The sequence below is a fragment of the Thalassophryne amazonica genome, chromosome 23 (assembly GCF_902500255.1).
Source record: "Thalassophryne amazonica chromosome 23, fThaAma1.1, whole genome shotgun sequence".
In the NCBI taxonomy this organism is placed as follows: Eukaryota; Metazoa; Chordata; class Actinopteri; order Batrachoidiformes; family Batrachoididae; genus Thalassophryne; species Thalassophryne amazonica.
The window spans coordinates 26,951,038-26,965,529 of NC_047125.1; the positions used below are offsets into that span (position 1 = coordinate 26,951,038).

A 14,492-nucleotide genomic window follows, 5' to 3' on the forward strand; every position below is an offset into this window, starting at 1 on the left:
GGTCCCGGCTCCACACAGCCATCCGTTTAGAAATGAGGTGGTGGTTTCTGCCTCTCGATGGCGGCTCGGAGCGCCGTGTGCCATTGTGGGCAGTCCTTAAAGCTGTAGTAACACTCCTTATTCTCTGTGAAGCCCGTAAAATTTTCACCGAAAGCCAGATAAATTTTTCGCATGGTTTCCAGCTGCCTGTCTCTAACAGTTTCTGAAAAAATTCTGATGGAAAAAAAGCCCAAATCATTCCGCCATTTCCTCGCAATGAAACGACGACGAGAGGGGTGGACCAGTGCTCACTCAAAGCCTGCCCACAGGCGAATGACGCAACCGACAGGCGTGGAAAAACTCACACATGTGCACAAAGGTTCAAGCTTGGCTGACGTAAAAACATATGAATGAAATCCATATATTTTTTGCATAAAATAAAAAGGTTGGATACTTTTCTCACAGACCTCATATATATATATATATATATATATATATATATATATATATATATATATATATATATATATATATATATATAAAAACTCATTACTGTCCCTAAATTAAGATTTTTGGAATGTGTTGCAGGCCTGAATTCCTTAAATTGTTGAATATTATGCACTGTAGCAGGGGAAATATGCAAATCCCTTCCTATCTTTTATTAGGGAATGCTGTTTTTAAACATTTCACAAATTTTATTACACATGTGTATATGTGTGTGTGCATGTGTTTAATATAAACTCATTGCTGTCCCTAAATTGCTTGATTTTTGGAATGTGTTGCAGGCCTGAAATGCAGGAATGGATGTATATGAAGAAATGAAAAGAAGATGACCACACAAAACACGAAATATCTTGAATTTATAGTGTGGCAGAAATGCAAGTAAATATAAGAATTACTGGAGGATTTGTGGTGTGTTCTCCCCCTCGGAACTGAAATTTGTTAGAGGAAGTCAGAGTACATGTGTGTGAATGAAGGGGAGCACAGTGCTATAGTGCAACTGCAAGAAGTAGAGGCGATGGGGTAAACAAAAAGGCAGACGGTTGGATCATGGTTAGGTCAACATCAGTGAGTTGTACCGGAACACAGTTGTTGTTGATGGTGCTACACAGGTGGACTTGGCAGTGCAGGGAGATGTCACCAGTTTGCCCAGAGAACTTGAAGGTGTTGAAGGAGAATGAGCTGTTGGTTCCTTGTCCGTTTCTTTCCACCATCACTGTTCCATCATTGGGGTTAGCACAGCTACTCAGAAACACAAAAACAGATGTCAGTCTGATGTATGAGGACCTGAACAGCATCTATTTAGTCAGTGTCCTCACTGACAGACACACAAACACATTTCCACACACTGGGTATCACCTCTGTGTGTCCCTCACCTGTTCACGATCAGGTCATATCTGAGACTCCCATTGGATAATAGCTCATGAGTTGCCCAGCAAGATTGTATCACCAGAGCGACAATGTTGCTATCCAGTCCATCTGCCTCCAGTTCCACCCAGATCTTCTGGTTCAGTTGGATACTGGCTACCCCCTCCAAAGTCTGGGTATAGGCAGAGTCCAAATAGGCCTTCATGGTCAGGTTATAAATCCATTGTCCATCTCTTACATGCTGGATCACAGAGCTGAAGAGCACACACACGCATTGTTTTACTGTTTGGTGGTCATTAGGTCTTTGTACAAGGACACATCTCAAGTGAATTCAACTCAGGACTCAGTTATAGCTAAAGGTGTTGCTATTAATACCAAAGTCAATCAATGGGGCAGCGCAGTCTCGTTTGAGGGTGGATGCTAAAGGGGTAAAATATGACATGTAATTTCTCTACTTGTGGGGACAGAAACACAGCACTTTCTCTGAGTTTTTGGGCAAATTACATGCAAACAAAGTTAAAATGCAAAGAAAAAGTGACGATGCTGTGGAAAGTGGACGTGTTGCGGTTTGTTTACGACCCGGAGCTCAAATGGGTCGAGACGGTTGTGCAGGTGAGAGAACACAGCTCTTCTCATTAGCTGTGTCGGCTAACACCAACATGACCTCTCCTATTTGCCTTGTCTTCCTTTATCCACTGGGAACCAAAAAACTGTACTTTTTTCGACTGCTTCAGTGATTGCAGCCGAAAACAAAACAGTACACCATTTTCCCGTTAGAATTGACGCTGTTTGGGAAGAGACCAATCCCCGGGCAGAGTGTGGGAGTGTCGGCACAAACCATTCGGTAGATGGGGGTTTCAGCAGAAACCATTTTAAACGGGTAGGTCCGCTAGGTGACAGCGAGTATACTGTTAAGTTTACCGAGCGGGGCTGAATGGTTTGTACTGAAACTCCCACTCTGCCCAGGGATTCTCTGCCGTGTTTGTGCCGGCTGTCCCCATACGTGGTCAAATTCTGTGATATCGCATAGGGGTTCAAACCAGACAGCGCTGCCCTATTGTGTTGTGGTATTGTCCACAAATACTTCAGACACTGAGACATTCTGATAAGTAAAACATAGAAGGACCAAAAACAACGATCTTGTCAAAATTTGTTGGAAAAGGAATAAATCAGTTGGAGACAGTTGTGACATACCTGTCTTGGATTTGAATGTCAGTGCTCTTCAGATGTGGTTGGTCATAGAAGCAGGAGAATTCAATCAGCACTTCCTCCTCGCGAACAATCTCATTAGATATATTATGTGACATAATAGTGTTCATGTAGCTTATGTGGGTGTCGTTGCTCTACAGGGTCAAAGGGTTTCACAAAGATCAGAAGAGTGAGGAGATGTTCAACAGACTGGAAAAATGGATTTAACTGACAATGAAAACTCACCGTGACCACTGTACCACAGGTGTTGGTGCTGTCAAAGCTGAAGGTCACCATGCCGGTCATATTGTTTGCGTGACCCCTGCAGTTCGGATCTATCAGGTGAAGGATGGTGTAGTCAATGTGTGCAGCCTCCAGGAGACAAGTAGCGAGACTAACAGAAGCAGAGTTGTCTTTGCAGATAGTTTGCCGCCCTAAAAATCCAACAGGAAAGGGGGCAGTATTAATGCAAATAAAAAGGAAAAATTCTTTATGAAGGTTGTGTTTAGACTCTGAAGGCTGTCATCGACTACATAAGTCTGTATGCTGTTTTTAATTAATATATTGACAGATATCCATCATTCATGCATTGATTTACTGCATTTTGCAGTGTATTAGTAAGACAAACAAACAAAAACACAAAAAACTCAAAATTAATTGTGAAGCACCAAAAACAGTATATCAGTCACACCGATGTAAAAGTCTGAAGTTTTTATATGTGTGGAACTTTGTAATTGAATTTAGTGAAAAGAAAAAGAATGTAGTGAAGCACATGTGCACACCACAGCATGTCCCATTTCTTAATATAAGGATTCTTAAATTCTAATAATAAGTAAGATGGAGATAAATACTGTGTTGGACAACAAATTGGATGTTATTTGAAGCAGTTTGCACAGAAAACTACAGATGTTACTCAACGTGGTTTGGACAGAAGAAATCATTCGATGGAACGAGGACAAGAAAAACAAGAGTCCAATTCTTTAATTTGGGATTTTTGTTGTGTTGTTGTCGTCAGGTATTTTTATTATTTTGGTGTTTATTCTGTTCAGTACTTTAATTCCTAGCAAAGTGCTATAAAATCAGTTTTAGAAATAGATATAACATTTCATGAATAGTTCTACACAGTGAATTAAGTGATTTTTCATGTGTTTAAGTTGAAATGCCTCCCAAACTCAGAAAGAAAACACGGAGAGTTGGGAACATCTCAATGCAAAACGCAGACTGAAAAAAAATGTTTCAGCCTCTGAGGATCAGGACAGCAGGTGTGTGTCTTCTTGTGTATCAAGTGTCCTACCAAAAACTGATCCATACTGGGAGGCAAAAATGGCTCGACAGAAGCACTGGGTGTCACCACCCGCCGTCTTCTCACCACAGAACTCATGAGCGCTGCAGAACTTGCCCTGACAGAAGGCCTGAGGACCAGCTGAAGAGACAGACAGAAGTTATCTTCACCTCTACTTGTCCAACTCTTCATCAAACCAACTGTACAGTGAAAAGAATTTTCACAGCACAGAGTTGGATATGGTGAACCGAAAACAAAATTCATTGGAACCAAAACACAATCTTACGGCAGCTGACGCTTGACCTCCAGCCGTCTATCGTGGTGTTTCCACGGAGTCCACAGTCTGTGGCGTAGGCCTCCATGAATGTGCACTTCAAACCGTCCACCGCAGGATATCGGCACAAAGTGTAACTGCAGGCTTGAATGTAGGGCTGTGGGTTGATGTTACAGGTGGTGAAGGGCGCCCCCATCAGGAGAGCACAGCTGCTCCACACAATGGAAAAAGCACAATGTGAAATTAAATGGAAAAGGTGGAACGAAGCATTCAGACAGGGTTCTGTGGTTAGCATGTTTAATAACCGTAAAGTCACGGGATTCACCTAAATAAGGTCAGGTGTTGGATCAGCTGCTCATGTTCATGTTTTTAACGTGTTCTGTAATTTAGCACATGCTTCTAGTATGATGGAGTGATGTTACCTGTCAACAAGATAACGTGTGTTTCTGCTTACCGCTGGGACATCGCGGTGCAATTGATTGTCGGATCGGCAGTGTCATTGTACTGTGTCGCACAGCTAGGGGGCGACAAACAGAAAGTCAACACTGTTCCAGCATTTTCAGTAGATTCAAAGAACATCAACAAAACACAGAGTTTGTATTTTGCTGCCAACTGCACATTTTCCTTCTACTGTCATTGATGTCCAAAAGTGTGAGATGAATTCTGAAATCCACAGATCCATATGATCATCATATCCACCTGAATGCAGCACAACTCAAAAGTGCATCACTGTGCAGATCAACAATGACACAAATGAGACTGTGAAAGAAACCTGAGTCGTTTTGAAGCCAGTTGGAGTTTTGCTCGTTGGCCGAGTCAATAACCCAACCTGAACCTAACTGGACAATATTTCAACTGTTAAAATCAAAGTGGTCCAGTGACCCAAGAACAACGAGGAACTGAAGATCTGGTGGAACATGATGTCTGTGGGTTCACAGTTCAGGTTTTAACTGACTGCAAAGATACACAACAAATTATTCAACATAAAGTCATTTTTCTTTTAATTAGTCCAATTGATCCCTAAATATGAGGGTCTATATAAAGGATATAAATGTCTAATTCCATCATGTTTCAGTCACCATGAAAACCTACAACCAGTCCACTGTGGTGACACACAGATAAAATGATCAAACTGGTGTCATTGTGCAGTTATTGTGTAAAGTTGGATGTAACTGAGGTCTTACTCAGCGTTGCTCAGTCCCACTTGCTTCATTTGACTCAGCTGACTGGAATCAGAACACAAACCTTGCAGATTTCCTGGACCAGCTCCTGTCAGTTTGAGAGAGAATTGATCAGTGTAAAGTGGATTCTCATTAATACGACACACACATCATCACATAATATGACTGATGAGAAATAAAACTGATGTGATTCTTTCATAAACTGCAGTGAGGTTTCTTCAGACGAGGCAGCAGCTCTGAAGCCTCTCAGTCAAACTGGAACATGGAAGTTCTCCGTACACACTGATCTGTGGAATCCTTTGTGATGTCAAACAGTTTTATGTGTATTTATTGCATCATTTTATAGTTGCTTTTCAAATCTGCAGAATTATAGAATCATAAAAGGTTTAACAGTTAAAGATGCTTCAGTTATTTTCTTGGCTTCATACTTTTATGGGTTTAAATTCTGTCCTTCCAGGATTTCAGTGTCTGTACCTTTGATGTAGATCTGTGCAGTGTTGTCATGAAAGAAGACAGTAACATTGAAGGACAGTGACATCTGGAGGGTGACTCCGGTTTGGTCCTGAGACAGCATCATGTTGTTGAAAAGCTGAGGTGTGCTGGTCAGAGTCACCAATGTGCCGTCAACCTGAATCACAGCAGAAACACAGGGTCCAACTAACACACATAATGAAGTCAGTGTTACAAGAACTGTTTGTACTTTCAGGGAAAAGAACCATGAGCCCCAACATGGAACTGAAGAGAAGTGGCCTCAGAAGGGACCATGGCAGTGATTATCTTACCCACACTTTCCCATATTGATCCACAACTCCTATAACATTTGAGTCCTTCTGCACGATGAGACGGTACAAAAAGCTGACATCACTACGGCGACGCTCCCGGAACTCTGCCAGTATTTTGATGTTTGGTGAAGTTGTGGGTGTCATCAGTTCATACACACACCGATCCTGGACAAAGGAAACTCCGTCGTGGATATCAATAACAGCAGGTCCCGTAACAGTACACATGGTTTCCGACACGCATCTGATGAAGGTGAAGAGGATCACAAAGAAGAACAGAATAAGATCATCAGCATATTGACTCACTGGGTAAAGTTTAGTTAAAATAACAAGCTGCCACAGGGGGTCTGAAGTAATCACACTACAGAAATCATATATGAATATTGTTAATGTTATTATTTTTAAAACTTGGTGAGGGTCATAATTTCTTTGACTACAAATATGATTTTGCCCTTTTCATTTTACACAGTGTTACTCAAAACAGTCACCAAACATACAGAAAGTGATTTACCTGATTTACTAAGGTCCCAGATAACAAGCGCTAAATTCCCCAGTTATTCGATGTCATGTGATGAACACAGTAAAGGAGGATTTTGCGAGTATTAATGGCTATAATTAAATGAGCCATCTGCAGGTATGTACTTTGTGCAACCTCATGCATTAGTTCTTGCACATAACTGCAGGCTAGTAGCCAGGATCTGAAAAGGGGAGGGGTTTCATATAATTTGGGATTTGATAATGAAAGATGCATTCTGGAGGGTTTTTGATGACTATCTGATAATACTGTGGTCTAGTACAGACCCCAAACAGGCACCAATGTAAAAATTGTGACAAACGTGGGTGATTCTTGCAAACCCCCACTGGCTATGGGCCAGAACTGACTGGGTTCACAAGCTGGCAACTAACAATAAATGAAAAAACTAATTCAATTATTCCTCCAAGTATGACATTTAACCCTCTGGAGTCGTCTGATGTGCCTCCGCATAAAAGTCACATGACTGAAATAAGCAGCTGTCCCATTAAATCCACCAGACTCTGAGACTCTGTTTGAATGTGTGTAGAAAGTGCGGACTTCAAATGACACTAGATTTTGTGGATAGGCCCAGTAAAAGTGGATCATAATCAATAATTTTTGCCATATTTTTTCCTTTATGTTATGGTCATTTTTGGTACGTGTTTTTGTAGAAACACACAGCAAAGGGGACTTCCACTTCCTTGTCGGCTCTCCCTCTGTGCAGAAGTAGCAGGGGGGTAAAGAAACATGACTTCCCGTTTATTGCTGGTGGAAAAACGCATGACCTAAACCATTCAAAATCACCAACCCCACGTGGATTGATCACCTTCCCATGTATGTGGGGTTGTTGTTGAGGGGTTTTAGCCAAAACGCCACCAAAGACAGACTACAATGCCAACACTACTTCCAGGTGGACAACAGGAGGAGTGACACTCCTTTTGTGGGTCAGGACTGTGTTCACTCTGTCTTGTGTTGGGCAGGAATTGTTTTTTGAGTGGCACTACTAATGTGTGTGGCATCTTACTTATTTGTTAAACCATTGTAGAAAATATGCCTGAAGCATTTCCTGCATTTTTATGTAAACAGTTGTATATAACTGTTTGCTACATTTGTACATGTTTTTGAATTTACAATTTATATTTGCTTTCCAAGTTATAAAAATGGATTGTTAAACATGTACTTGGTTTTCATGTATTTGATTTGGTTTTCACAGAGAAAAAACCTTTTTAAATTCGGAATTTATGCTTTGTGTTAATTTAGCTTCATTGTGTTAATACGGTATGTCAGAATGAAAGAAAAACTGTGAAGTCACACAGGTGAGATTGTGCTTTCACCAAACAAAAATAAAAAAAAAATTACACCAAAAAAAGGCAAAGTAAACAGTTTTTAAGGTAAATTATGGAGGTAAAACTAAAAGTAGTAAAAAACGGCCAATTATACCATGGACAACAGAGACTTAAAAAAAACTGCACCATAACTGCGCTGCATTTTGCTTTCACACAGCGGTGGAATGCATAGGTGTATGTGCCCATACGGACAAGCATCATCCCACACAGACCCTGAGATATATATATATATATATATATATATATAGTGGCACAAGGTGATACATCAGTTATTGTAATGTTCAATTGTTGCACCATTATGTACTCTGGTCCACCTGCTGTGGGTGCAGATGTTTATTGTCAAAGAAACAAACATGATGTAAACCATTAAACTAAATATCTGATGTTTACAAAGAATTCAGTTTTTTATTCTGTGTGTGAGGAGGTGACGGCCTGTGTGTTGATGGACAAGCAGTCTGTTAAGCGCGATAATTTAATGCCAAGGTTACAAACTCGTTAACTTTGTGTGGAAAGTTCACAAAAGCATAAATCATTTCCACTGAAGACTTTGGTTTCTTTCTGTGATACGACCACATTTCAATGGTAAAATTTAAATAAAATTGAATTCCTGATTTGGACAGAATCACAATTAACTAAATTGAAGCTGCCGTATTAATTATATTTTTTAGGTTCGGTTTTTATCTTTTTTAAGTAGAACACCAAAGTCTTCCTTCTGATGAACAGACGTGTTACTCCTTTATACACATTTGATTTTTTTTAATCTGCCAAAACTTTGTTCCTAACTTTTCAAGACAAAAGCAGATACTTACTTGAAGTTGCTATTGCAGAACCCCAACGGGCTACAGGTAACATTTTGAAGGTATGCAGTGCCATTACAGACAGCTTTGTCACAGGTTTGTGGGTACTTGTACTCAGTTTTAGTGAGTAAAACCTGACCTGAAATGAGAAGGAAGGTGTTCATTTACAAAGTCAGTGTACTCACTCAATCATCTTCAACCGCTTACACCAATTAAGAGTCACAGAGGTGGGGGGGTGTTGGAGACTATCTCAGCAGTCATAGGGCGGGAGGTGGGGTGCACCCTGGACAAGACGCCAGTCTGTTGCAGGCCCACATATAGACAGACAAACACACTGACATCCACACGCATACCTTCGGACAACTGAAAGTTCCCAATCCACCAAACCTGCATGTCTTTTAGATGTGGGAGGAAGCCGGAGCACCTCGAGGGAACCCAGGCAAACATGGGGAGAACACGCAAACTCCACACAGAAAGGTCACAGGTGGGAACCGATCCCATGACCTTCTTGCTGTGAGGCAACTGTGCTAACCACTAACCCACCGTGTTGCCCAAATCAGCTTTAGCATCTGTAAAATGTTGCTCTAAGGATCCCTAAAGGGTGTGACCTACTTCTTCAGACAGTGGTCACATGATGCACCAGATCAGAAAAGTTTCTTTATGGTGTTTTAGAATGTCAGTGATCAGGGATGGAACCAATAATCTTGCTCTTACAGAAATTATGACATAAATGAGGATACACAAGTGCAAACATGATATTTTTGTCATCCTTGTGATCCAGATTTTATTGATTCCAGATCTGTTTCAAAATCTGATCAGCAGGCTGTCTGAAAATCTATGCTGTGGCCTTCACGAGCCCCCAGAGAGCGTGCAGAAATAATACATTTAAATAATTAATTAATTAAAAAAAAATACAAAGACTGAAAATGCCAACCTGAGAGTCTGCATCCACTGATATCATAGTACGTCTGGGTTTGTGATTGAGCCTGTGTCAAGGTTACTTGGTTAATATTTTGACCACCGACCTGGAAACTAATCACCTAAGGAAAAAATAAATAAAAAGATTCAGCGGCAGAAAAAAAACTGACACTTCTCATGTAACATACTATTGCTCAAGATACAACAAATGGTTGAGAAAACAGTTTTAACGAGGTGTGAAAATAACCACCAACACTTAACTGAAATCAAAGATTGATTCATTCCTTTACAAACACAAATGACTACAGAGAGAAACAGATTTTTGTTTTCATCATCAAAAATGGGCGCTATGTGTGTTGCGGAGGTGTTTTTGAAATACTTCTGTCACAAATGGAGGGTAGCTGAGGACCAACGTAGAGATAAAGTCAGGCCTGTGTACAGTTCAAGGTTTTTATAAGCAAAGCCAGCGACAAAACTGAGGACATTAGAAACTGGCAACAATGTCCACAGGAAGAAAATTACGAAAATGACATCAGGGAAGACAAGGTCAAAGTAAAAGAGAAAGAAGAACCAAACTGGAATTAAACCAGAACTGAAAACACCAAATATTGTATTTTCCGGAGAATAAGTCGCATTTGGCCTAGTTTAAAAAATAATGAGGCTTAAATGCTGATTTGCATTGCATTTGTCATGAACAAGCCATTATTTTATTTAGCACCATCCAGATTCATCTGTGAGTTGCCTATAGTCTCTTTGACAGGTACTGAAAATTTCATGGAAAAAGTCTGCACAGTTCCAGAGATATGCACAAAATTTACCCCAAAAATAGCACTTTTTTTCCCCATCAATTTTATGTGACACTGATATTTGGCATTATCATTTAAAGTTGATGTTAAAGAAATAACCTTGTATTTTGTCTGTTTGTTTGTGCTTCATACTAACACATAGTAATACATTTTTGTAAAGGTAAAAATGTCATTTCCTAGAAAAAAACATCATGTTTCTAAAACAAGGTAAAACTATCACAAGTGTAATGCTGAGAATAAGTCCTTGATTTATATGTGTCACAACCTTAGCTATATCTCCTACTCTGCTTCAAAAGAATAATTATATTACTTGTTCAACATTACCAGGAACTAATGGACAAAATTTCTTTGTTTCAGGCTTCTGCAGACTAAAGAAGATACCTCAACTGTTGTTGCAAGCGCTACGCTCCAGCACATTATAGTATATATGCACTGATAATTTCTAGCAATGAGTGAACCGAGACCAATAGAAATATTGAAATTCTGATATATAACCATACCTAAAATGATAACATTTCACAAACAAAACCACTTTTAAATTTTGATGGTTATGTCACACTTTGGCTTCATTATTTTTGAACTAGGCCATTTATCACTTCATGGAAGAAGAAGCAAAATGGATTAAATCAGTTTATTATATGTTTATGACGCTACGCGTGCCCCGATTAGCTGATTTCCAGTCTGACATTTTCCCATATCAGACCATTAACATGACAATCCGTCCGGATCACATACCACATTCGTTACAAACCAGAAAGCTAAAAACATGATTAGAAAAACCAAGCTGGACATGAACATACGAGGTCTGTCAATAAAGTATAGGTCCTTTTTATTTTTTTCAAAAACTATATGGATTTTATTCATATGTTTTTACGTCAGACATGCTTGAACCCTCGTGCGCATGCGTGAGTTTTTCCACGCCTGTCGGTGACATCATTCGCCTGTGAGCACTCCTTGTGGGAGGAGTCGTCCAGCCCCTCGTCGGAATTCCTTTGTCTGAGAAGTTGCTGAGAGACTGGCGCTTTGTTTGATCAAAATTTTTTCTAAACCTGTGAGACACATCGAAGTGGACACGGTTTGAAAAATTAAGCTGGTTTTCAGTGAAAATTTTAATGGCTGATGAGAGATTTTGAGGTGATACTGTCGCTTTAAGGACTTCCCACGGAGCGAGACATCGTGCAGCGCTCCCAGGCGCCGTCGTCAGCCTGTTTCAAGCTGAAAACCTCCACATTTCAGGCTCTATTGATCCAGGACGTCGTGAGAGAACAGAGACGTTTCAGAAGAAGTCGGTTTCAGCATTTTATCCGGATATTCCACTGTTAAAGGAGATTTGTTTTAATGAAAGACGTGCGGACGGATTGCAGCGTTGGCTCGCTGCCGCCGCGACGCTCCGCCACAGGAAAAACACCTCTGTTGAAAGCCTTAAGGACAAGTTGGAACATGTCCAGCTGTTAAACAATTTCTCATATACTCACTCCACTGAAAGCCATCAAAAGCCGCCTGGATTTTACAAATGGTTATCAACACGGAGGTGTTTTTCCTGTGCCGCCGCACCGCGCCGGCTGCGTCCCGACGAGCGGACCCGTCCGCACGTCTTTCATAAAAAAAAATCTCCTTTAACAGTGGAATATCCGGATAAAATGCTGAAACCGACTTCTTCTGAAACTTCTCTGTTCTCTCCCGACGTCTCGCACCGTGGGAAGTCCTTAAAGCGACAGTATCACCTCAAAATCTCTCATCAGCCATTAAAATTTTCACCGAAAACCAGCTTAATTTTTCGAACCGTGTCCACTTCGATGTGTCTCACAGGTTTAGAAAAAATTTTGATCAAACAAAGCGCCAGTCTCTCAGCAACTTCTCAGACAAAGGAATTCTGACGAGGGGCTGGACGACTCCTCCCACAAGGAGTGCTCACAGGCGAATGACGTCACCGACAGGCGTGGAAAAACTCACGCATGCGCACGGAGGGTTCAAGCATGTCTGACGTAAAAACATATGAAATCCATATAGTTTTTGAAAAAAAATAAAAAGGACCTATACTTTATTGACAGCCCTCGTACTCCATAAATAACTGAACAGCATCAGAAAAAAAAAAAATATTATTTATACATATATATATACATATACATACATATATATACACATATACATACATATACATATATAAAATGTTATTTGTAGCTCCTTGCACCTTTTGTGTTATGTTGAAAGGTTCTGTCAGTTAAACATATGCTGCAAAACATTTTAACAGAGTGCATTATAGTAAATTTTGACACTTTTTACTGCAAGCAAATCTCTATCGGTATCAGCCCTCAAAAAACCATATCGGTTGACCTCTAATACTGAATTAATCTGAGCTTCCATTTCAGACTAACTTACTGGTATTGCTTAAACACTGTAAAAACTGATCTGAACCACAGGTGAGTTCCCCCAAAAAAGGTAAAAAAGAAGAAGAAGAAAAAAGAAAATACCAACACTTGACAATATTACCTTTCACAAAACATTTTTCATAAATACTCACCATAACATTATTTGGAATAGGGATGGCTGTTGCTACTGAGAAAATTGCTTGTGGTCCATAGTTAGATAGGGACACATATAGCTGAAATGGCTTCAGAGGAAACACAGCATTAAAAAAAGTAAATTTGTGCCCCCAAATTTTTTGTGAGACTCAAGTTTCTTTAAAAATTTGCAGTTCATGTTGATCAACTTGTCTGAAGAACTCTTACAATGGTTGAACCTGCAGGATGTGCAAAAGCCTGGAAGAGGCATGACATGGGACTTGTAACGCTGGCGAGTGGACTTGTTCTAACCACGGGGCTGGTGTTTATAAGGACAGAAAATTCACTTGAACCGACGTCCAATATCACACAGTCACCTTTAAATCCAGGTTGAAAATAACCGTTGAAACACATTGTGAGATTGACAGTTGTGATATTTACCTGTTTAAAAAAGGAGAGACAATAATTATGACTTGTAAAAACAAATAATAATGTTCATATTTTTACACAAACATACTGGCATCTGAAAACAAGTCATTTAAAGTTAATTTCAGTCAGTGGATTCTCTTGTTTTTGCTAAAAGATTTGAAATATTCACTTGAGAAATGCTTTGAATTGACACTAAACATAAGTTTGTTGTGTCACAAAGTTGAATATATACATCTTTATGCTCCTCAAATATGCAAAAATAACATGCAAGAACTTCTCCACTTCTTCACTCCACAATCTTCAATAAATACTTGTATGTACAAAATTATCAACACTATCTATTGTGCTGCCTTGGTGTTTTCTCTCTCTCTTCCTTCTTCCCCTCAGGATCTGAGTGTTGGTGCTGATTACTCACACCTGTGGCTGTTGGAACACCTGCTACTAATCACTCTGCCACCATAAAACCTCAGTGTCTCAGAAACTTCAGTTCCTCTGTGTGTGGTAACCTGGACTCAGTATTGGTCTCTTGTGGTAACATTTCTCTGTACTTCCACTGTGTTTGCTTTCTCTAACCCTTGTTCTTGTTTTCCTGCAGTTCCCAGTTAGCTCCATTTTGTGCACCTGGCCCTGGCTCCACTGTTCCTGTCAGACTCAACTTCAACCAGCATCTCCTGTTCCGGTGCCTCCATGACCAGCAATCACATCACCATTTACCCTCAATTTAGTCAATTTTAGTCAATAAATAAAATCTTATCAATACCCATCCCTTATTACATATGTTAAAATGTGTTAGTTGTGCCAAAGACGTTTAAAAATGCAGAGATGTTTAAATGCTTAAAAAAAATTGTTTAGAATATGACAAAATATAGAAACAGAAGAATAGAAAGTTCTTTAAAACATGTTTAAAATGCTTGAAAAGGGTGTAATATGTGTGAAAGAATAGAAAGTTCTTTAAAAACATGTATAAAATGCTTGAAAAGGGTGTAATATGTGTGAAAGAATAGAAAGTTCTTTAAAAACATGTACAAAAATGCTTGAAAAGGGTGTAATATGTGTGAAAGAATAGAAAGTTCTTTAAAAACATGTTTAAAATGCTTGAAAAGGGTGTAATATGTGTGAAAGAATAGAAA

At 39.7% G+C, this 14,492-nt stretch overlaps 1 protein-coding gene across 1 annotated transcript; it reads right to left on the minus strand.

Moving 5' to 3' along the window:
* Window positions 1–968: 968 nt before the first annotated feature.
* Window positions 969–14,051, minus strand: LOC117505420 (alpha-tectorin-like). The gene is made up of 10 exons (XM_034165065.1): window positions 13,984–14,051; window positions 6,055–6,295; window positions 5,715–5,900; window positions 4,546–4,718; window positions 4,104–4,300; window positions 3,830–3,958; window positions 2,782–2,969; window positions 2,542–2,690; window positions 1,356–1,667; window positions 969–1,221 (listed from the first exon to the last, which is right to left on the minus strand). The coding sequence occupies exons 1-10, from the start codon at window positions 14,049–14,051 to the stop codon at window positions 969–971; spliced, it is 1,896 nt and encodes a 631-aa protein (XP_034020956.1).
* Between the last annotated feature and the right edge of the window lie 441 nt (window positions 14,052–14,492).